At 44.6% G+C, this 8752-nt stretch overlaps 1 protein-coding gene across 1 annotated transcript in view; it reads left to right on the forward strand.

The window, feature by feature from the left end:
* Positions 1-6975, forward strand: part of si:ch211-216b21.2 (heparan sulfate glucosamine 3-O-sulfotransferase 3A1) — a 28291-nt gene extending 21316 nt beyond the window's left edge. Inside the window, exon 2 of the mRNA XM_034570941.1 lies at positions 6190-6975. Coding sequence (XP_034426832.1) covers positions 6190-6811 — 622 coding nt within the window. The 3' untranslated portion in view covers positions 6812-6975. The remainder of the gene's footprint in view (positions 1-6189) is intronic.
* The last annotated feature ends 1777 nt before the right edge of the window (positions 6976-8752 follow it).

An 8752-nucleotide genomic window follows, 5' to 3' on the forward strand; every position in this document is an offset into this window, starting at 1 on the left:
GTCCACATCCTGAATGTGAAACATGTGTCATCGTCAATCTCACAATTACTTTTCCGTTTAAGTAAAAACACAAGACGCTTTTTTCTAAAACGTTTTTCATCCACGGTGACATTGTTATCTTGTTTGTCCCCAGTGTCATGCAGGGTTTCCTTCTTACTCTTTATCACCAGCTTGTCATTTCCCTGAGGAAAACAGTGGACCCTGTCCTCCCATGTCGTTTTCCAAGAATAGACGCCTCTTATCTAGTAATTGTATGTCTCTCAAAATTGCTTCCTACCCCCTACAGTTCCCATGTACCGCTCCAATTTCACTCTGTGTTTCCAGGAGCCCACCCTGGACTCTTTCTTCTTAACTCAAAGAACAAATTTCCTTTTTGATTCACGAATAAGATAATTCGGTTCTGTATTCTTAACCAAGCATGACTCCCATTTTTTATTTCTAGCTAATTCCCTCATATTCTTCAAACCCGAATGATTTTGGTTCGAGTAAATCAACGGGAAACAAAAACAGGGGCCAAGGTTGTATGAAAACCATGTGAGAAACCCACTGTGTTTTTTTTAGCAATTACGACTGGTTAGAAAATAAGATGCTTTTAAGTTAAAAAGTGTCCACTGAAGCAATTAGCCGCACATGAACCGAGTTGTGCAAAATGTCAGAACCGAGTCACAATCGATCAGTGTGACGAGAAACAATTTCAATAAAAAGGCAGAATTCAGTTTGAGGTTTTTCAAGGGAAGCAGCGAGCACGCAAACTTTAATCAGAATCCAATGCAACAACAATTTTAGTGACTCACACAGACATTTTTTCATAGCTGAAAAAATGGGAAAAAAATTTATGGGAAAAAATATCACGGCATATTTGAAAATCTGAAAAAAATAAGCGTCTTTGAAGGGTTGAAATCGAATAAAAGAAGTTTTTTGGCGTGATTGGAACCGAGTTTTGAAGCCTTGCCTATACTTACAGGAAAGAAAAAGAAAGAAAGAACATTATTGTGATAGTAAAGCACAGAAACAGGAAATGCGCATTTGTATTTACATTTTTCTTTTAAATTATTGGTATTGGCATCTGTCCCCAAAGATCCAGTTTGGCTCGAGGTGTCATACAACTGTGTTTCAGTTAGGTGAGCTGGTTCCAGTCTATTGACCCACTCTGGCTCACTGGTATCGGCCCACTTGATTTGATTTGATGATCCAACGACAGAAAACACAAAATATTCCATCTTGTTTTAGGAAGCTGTGTGATTTAGACAACTGTAATCCTGTGTAGCCGTGCTGGAGGAGCAGTTAGCCGTGCAGGAGGATTTAAAGCTGTACGGTTCAGGTGTGCAGGCAAAGGTGACAGGAGGCTTATAAATCCTGTGGAGGGAGAGGAGGGTCAGGTGGACTGATCCTGGAGGACTGAGACTGTCAGGGTCATAAAATGGACGATTATCCTGATCTGGCCTGTCCGCTGCTGGGAAGCTCACATCTGTAATCCTGGAATTATAAATAGTTGGACCTCTCGCCATCCAACCAGCACATTGCTCCACTCTCTGCCCTAAACATGTGATTGTTCCTAAGGGAGGTGAATTAGAGTTTATGGCAAACATGTCATTTTGTCATTCATTAGTGTTTCTGTGGGGAGTCATGTGCTGCCAGCGATTACGGCCCACAGGGCAGGTGAAGAGCTGCGCTGTTGCAGTAAAGCTCCGAGTTCAGAGGAATGGGCTCGCCCCTCGCCGCACAGCAGCCACTGCTCTAAATCACCCCCCCCCCCCAAACACTCCTCCTCCTCCTCCTCCTGTCTCTGTGACCTCCGCTAGCAGCCACTGACCTGGAAAATATCCGGTAAGTCCGAGCCCTCGCTGGCCCTTCGCTTCGCCTGAAAACAGCAGAAATATTGAGCCAATTACAAGATTATTATCTGGTGGCCGGGGCGAGGGAACAATGTGGGTGTGTATTTATGCCGGCCAGGCCTCCCCTGCTGGAGGAGGAAGAATTAATCAAAGCCTTCGCGGGGGGGGGGGGGGGGGGGTGTGGACAGAACTCATGCCCACTTGCCTCTACGTCTTTACAACTCCCGTCAATCGACAGACGTTGGCCCGGATCCAGGGCGACTCCTGAAAGGTCCGGGAGAGACTCGAGGAAACGGGCCCCTGTTTTCGGAACTGATCGCTTGTTAGCTCCCTGCTCCTCCCTAATTCACATGTCATGCTGTCAGCCTGTGTGTGCACCCGATTCACAGTAAATAAGACCTTATGGCGCGTTCATACTTTTATATAACAGGCAGACATGAGTCACAGCCGGTATATGAGGGCAGAGCAGAGTTGGTTTGCGAGTAAAAATCCGTTCCGCGGGGGGAAACGAAAGCAGCCGTGCATCAGGCCCTTTTTATTCCGACGTGGTTACTTTATAGACGAGTCTACAAAGGAGGCATTGAGTGATGTACTGCACTTCACTGTGTACATTGGAGTTGGCTTTTTTTTTATTAGGGAATAGAGCTGCCTGAACAAGTCCTGGCAGCTCCTTCCCAGCTAGTTAGTTCCATATGAGCGGAATGACGTACAATTACAGCATGTGTTATGTTTTGTCATGTACACAAGCTGTTTGTGATGTTCTTAGTCATCCTGAATGTATTTATTTTATTGTGTGTGTGTGTGTGTGTTTCTGTCCAGTGCCTAAATGCATTCCAGAGCAGGGGATTTGATTTAAAGGTCAGGCCGGGGTTCATGTGCGATGTTTCTTATTTGGTTGATGGGCCTGTGTCTTGTTTCGTGAGTGGATCCCGCTGCCTGCGTTTCATGCATGACTGCGCTCGGGGAGTCGTATTTTAGCAGCGTGATGAAGACATCAAAGCGGAATCTGGAACCGCAGTAAATCCCAAAGCACTTGGACGGTTTGTCATCTGTTACATCACCTACCCTGCCAATAAAGTTTCATTAGAAAGCAGCCGTATGCTTTTGCTGCAGAATGGAAAGAAATACCTTAGTGTAGTTCACTTACTTTGAAACCAAGCGGCTCTGGTTCCCAACTGAAACTCAAGAGCTGAGAACTTGTGTTCTTCACTCGTATAACATGTGTGTGCATTAGTCACTTATATGTGACTCAAGGAAAATGAATCAGTGCTGAGACTGCAACTAACATTTATGGTGACTCATTAATTTATTATTTTTTGATTAATCATTTAGTCCACAAAAGTTTCAAATAACTTTCCAAGAGGGTGACATGTTCAAAAGTCTGGTCCAGTCAAAAACCACCAGGGAACTTTAAATTAAAATTTTCTCACAAATCTTTGACATTCTGTATATGATGCAGTGCTTTTACACATTTAAGGCAATGATTGAAGACAATAGATTCGAAAATTAATTAATTAAAAATGTGGGTGCAGAGTTGTCGTGAAACCATTCTACCAATAACTATAACATTTACATCAACCTGAATATGTGAGTGCTTCACAACGACGACTCCCAAACATGCCTGTCCTCGTGTTGCACACCGTATGACACACGCTGACCCTGAAACCCGCCGCCATCCCGACCCCGCCGAGTGCCCTCGCCCCGCCACGCCACCGCTGTGAGTGCATCGACCGCAGAACAAGCTCCACACACGCCATCAAATATGGATGCTTCCTTTTGCTACGGGCTCATTTCTTTTTCATAACACAATAATGTTCTCCTTTGCATCGTAAAGTTGTTGTACTTGCAGAGGCCGTTTCAGACGTCTGGTGGTTCCCAAATCAGCACGTTGCCACTCTATACGCAGGAAGCCGTACAGGAAGACTACCTGCATGCCCGCGTCAGAGATCCCCGTTTATCAATAATTAGTCTCCACGTTCTATTATTGACTGAGCCTCGTGGCTATTGTCTTCCCAGATGACATTGGGTTTGTTTTGAAGCACCATTACACAGTACAGCTCCACCCTGGACTCTTGGGGCGATGAGGCTGATGTGGTGTTGTCCATAGCTGTTGGAAAGGTCACAGAAACAGAGAGGACTTTAGTGGGGGAGGGCGGGCAACGTCGAGACATCGGTGGACTCGTGTTGCTGCTCTTGCTCTTATCGACCACTTCCTGCATGTCCCCCCCCCCCCCCCCCCCCAGCCCTGTCATCTGTTCCTCACAGAGAAAATCCACTCAGGCTTCTCAACCACATAAACTGGATGTGTTTTGACACTGGCCCGGAGGTATTGACTTACGGCTTTTAGATCCGTTTCACCTCATTGTGCTGAGCTCAACCGGAAGCTGTTTCAAATCCGGCTACACACACTCACTTTGTGCTGTCGCCTCAGTGGACTCTGTATAATATTTTTGGGAATAATCACTAAATAGTTCCATATCTGTCCTGGAACTGGTGTCGTCCAATTGTTTTGTAAATCAACGTGAATCCAGTCTTTGTAAAAAACTAAAACGTAACATTCTGGAGGGAAAGACACTGCCCTCGCATGAGTGATGACTCGTTTGTATTGGGAGAAAAGGAGGAAAGAAGTGTGAAGTGGTTAAAGAGCCACAAAATCCACAGAAAGACGAGGTCAGGCGGTTTGATGGGTCAAGAAAATATTGGACTTTGGCACAAGAGATGATTGTTGGATGTTGTTTTCTACGAACCTTCACCCTAGACCCAAGTAATGTCTGTGCCTAAACCTTACCCAACCTTAATCATAGCCGTGTTGGATCAGAGAATACTTGAATTTGTCCAAAAGGTTGTTTATCTGATGTATGAATGTTGGAAAGAAAATTCCAAATGATGTATTTTGCTGTTTGGTTGTTTAGGATCATGCCGGGAGAAACCAGTCATCACAATGATCACGACAGCTGATGTCTTTTCCAACATGCACTCTGTTTGTAAAGCTTGGCCTCAGCCAGCATCCTGGTGCCCTCTGTCTCATTCCGTTCTGTGTATGTTAAACGGAGCATGATTGTTTACCAGCCCTTTTTTTGCAAGGGCAGAAAAAAACCCGACGCCCCCTCACATCAGAGGAAGACGCTCGCTGCTGGGGCAGAAGCTGCGGTTTGATTGTGTTCGCGGGCGCTTGACACCGAACAACACAAACAGCAGATTGAAGTCTTGAGCAGCCTCCAGTCCCTGTCAGAAAATTCCAGACGACCTCCCGCCTTCAGGGTCTCGGTAGTTCTGTCACGGGCGGCGAAAACTGCCCTGGGAGCAGCCCGGGCCACTTTGTCAGCGCCAGTACTCGATTTAAACAGCACCAGCCAGGCAGATGAATAATTGACGCCTGCATTCTGTACTTTGGTGAATTTTAAAGCTGTATTCTGTAGAGGCTCTAAATGGCACGGGGAGGGCGCGTTAAACATTCATGAGCTGCTTTTACCCGCTTTGCTTAGATTCACTGTCCTGAAGAAGGGTGGACGGAGGGGAAGTGGAGACGGAGGAGTGGAGGGGCGGCACGGACCAATGGATCCGCTTGTTTCCCATCTCTTTTGTGAGTTCACGACGAAGAAGGACCCGGTCAGAGAAGAGGCTAAATAAAAATCCACCCTCAAATGTTGTGACCTCAGGGTTCAACACTAATATTTAATTTCATGAGGTGGACGAATTAGGATTTATTGATTATCAATGATTATAACACCTAGAAACAGAGAAACACAATTATAAACCACAACTACTGGAAAGCTGCAGCATCGAAGTAGCTTCTTGATGTTTGTTGAAATACGTGAAAGACAGGAAGGTGATCAATTATGCTGAGAGGGCCTTTTGGCTCAAGTATCAATATTTCATAGCCGGCACTACCATAGCATGGGTATAGAGATTGATATTCTTCCTGCTGCGCCATACGAGTATGAAGAATACCTCCTTTCAAATACACCCAGGGGAGTCCCGTGCTTGATTTCATAAACCCTCCGGCTACATTAAGGATGACTTGAGGCAGCATCTGCATACTATCACCGCAAGAATGTCTTTATATCGAGGCGCGAGCACGAGCCTGGTGCTGCGCCAAAGCTGCAAATCAACATTTGGTCACACCTGATAGAGATCAAATAAATAAACTGCTGCGAACGCGCTGTTAGCAGTGTTATTTTGGGTTGATTGGATTCAGAGTATTTGATGACTTAGCCCGAGTTCATCCAGTTGTAATGTTTATTGTAGTAACGGGTTGTACAAGTGTGTCAGTGGCTCGGTGCGCTTCAGTCAAGAGGTTCAGTTCCCAAAAAAATGTCTCACTTCCCTTTTTCCTTCTTTGTTGTTTCTTCAGGGAGCTGATGCCCAAGACCCTGGAGGGCCAGATCACCATGGAGAAAACCCCCAGCTACTTTGTGACCAGAGAGGTCCCCGCCCGGATCTCCGCCATGTCCCGGGACACCAAGCTGATCGTGGTGGTGAGGGACCCCGTCACCAGGGCGATCTCCGACTACACACAGACACTGTCCAAGAAGCCCGACATTCCCTCCTTCGAGAGCCTCACCTTCAAAAACAGGACTACGGGGCTCATCGACACCTCGTGGAGCGCCATCCAGATCGGCATCTACGCCAAGCACCTGGACAACTGGCTGCAGTACTTCCCCATGGGCCAGATCCTGTTCGTGAGCGGCGAGCGGCTGATCAGCGACCCGGCCGGAGAGCTGGGCCGCGTGCAGGACTTCCTGGGGCTCAAGCGCATCATCACGGACAAACACTTTTACTTCAACCAGACCAAGGGTTTCCCGTGCCTCAAGAAGGCCGAGGGCAGCAGCAAGCCCCACTGCCTGGGGAAAACCAAAGGGAGGACCCACCCGAACATTGACCCCGAGGTGGTGCAGAGGCTCCGGGACTTCTACCGGCCCTTCAACATGAAGTTCTACCAGATGACGGGACGTTTCTTTGGCTGGGAAGACTGAACGGGACACTGAGGACTGTCTGAAAATACCACGATGGACGAGCGAGGGCCACTTTCAGAGGGAAAAACTTTTGGGAACAAATTCGTGACATTTCAAGAAATAGCACTAATACTTTTTCAAAAAGTTATAATTTTAGTTTAAGTACATTTTGTAAATATCGGGAAAATTCAGTTGTGCAGTCAAAACACCAAAATACAAGCAAAGCTAAACCTTGGAGATTTAATCTGATGTAACCGATCAAATTCTAATATTTGGTTATATTCTCAAAAATAAATGTATAAATTTAGTCTCAAAATATTTTCTCATAGATTTATATTTAATTTAATACTCATTGTAACATTGAGGCTTTATTTTTGTGCATTTATTCTTTAATTTTGTATTATTATTTAAAAACAAATATATATATATATATATATGATTCATATAATAAAATCATAATCATATATTGAAATTATTTATTCCTACAAATTATGAATGTAGTAATTGTAAAAGAAAACAAGATCTTATATAACAGCCAATGGAAATTATAGGCCTTTTTTTTTCCAGAAATATTCTAATTTGTTTTTCTCATAACACCATTATTTTTGTAATATTATAAACTTTTCTCAAACTTTCTGACTTTGCTCTGTGGACTTTCAGAGACGTTTCGACTTGGTTGTCAAAATGTTTCCTCCCCCGACAGTGTCCTCGTCCCTCTGTCGCAGGAAGTCGGCCTCGCCACTAACCCTAAGCAATATGTGGCTGCTACAGGAGGGAGGAAGGGCCCATCTCTCCTCAGTGGCGGCCCTGATATGCAATCTTTCACCGTTTCATTTTTCATCATCAGCGCTGCCTCTAATCCACAATCATGGAGATGTTTTCATCCAAGGAAAAAAGACGATTGAGTTGTTGAGGGGTTTTCGTCATGTCTCCCTGCACTATCTGAAGAAACGCTTCTTCCTTTTACTTTTTATTTTTGAACTCCGAAGTCCTCGTCTGCGAGAGAGAACTATGATATGCAGTGCTTCTGTAAGAAGATGTGTTCAGGGGCTTTTGATAAAAGCTCTTACTGAGTGATTTAATGCCATATTTTAAACATACATAGCTGCTTTCAAAATTTTTCTAGCAAAAAGAATATAAAGAAAAGATAAAAATATATGTATTTTTGAAATGTATTTATTCAAGAGGAACACACGCAGTATGTTTGTATTTTGAATAACTCCTCAGTGATTATTTGCTCTTGTGTTATTACGCTCCCCATGCCTTTAGAGTATTGTTTGTTTTATACTGAAACGCTAAAAACGTGTGTTAATTTCAGGTCATCCGTTCTAACATGTATCTGCTGCACAGTGCATAGACACGTGTGGTCTGAACCTCCAGCGTCAGAGCTGTGACCGTGTTATTTCAAGGGTTGTTTCCCCACCTTCACTTAATGAAGTTAAAGGCAAAGATAGCACTCGCGATTATTCAAGCACCGGCGACTGCGGTGGAGGTAGGAGACCTCCGCTTCGCCTTCCCAGACCGCGACTCGAGTTTCCTCAACATGCCTCCTTGTGAATTGAATACACTTGATGTCACTGGCCTTCCTTGCCTCGAGGCAGTGTGTGTGTGTGAGTACGTGTGTGTGTGTGTGTGTGTGTGAGCGAATGTGTGGAAGTCTTCTCAAACCCAGGGGCGCTTGAGAACAATGGCTGAGTTGTGTTCCTAATTTCTCTCTACTTGTATTGTGAGCCACTTTCTGAAAGCAGATGTTCTTCAAAAGGCACAAAATCAACAGTGTGTTTTTTGGGGGGGTGAGCATCGGAAAACAACCTAATATACATTTTGTCTTTTGGGGGATTATATTACCAATCTAACTGTGCTGTTCTGACTGTTGTTTACTCCGAGTTGTAGGGATTTTTAAGGCACTCATTGAATAAAAGATGTTATATGTAAACGTTTTAATTATAAACTGTCTTTCTG

The sequence above is a fragment of the Hippoglossus hippoglossus genome, chromosome 19, assembly GCF_009819705.1.
Source record: "Hippoglossus hippoglossus isolate fHipHip1 chromosome 19, fHipHip1.pri, whole genome shotgun sequence".
NCBI classification, from domain to species: Eukaryota; Metazoa; Chordata; class Actinopteri; order Pleuronectiformes; family Pleuronectidae; genus Hippoglossus; species Hippoglossus hippoglossus.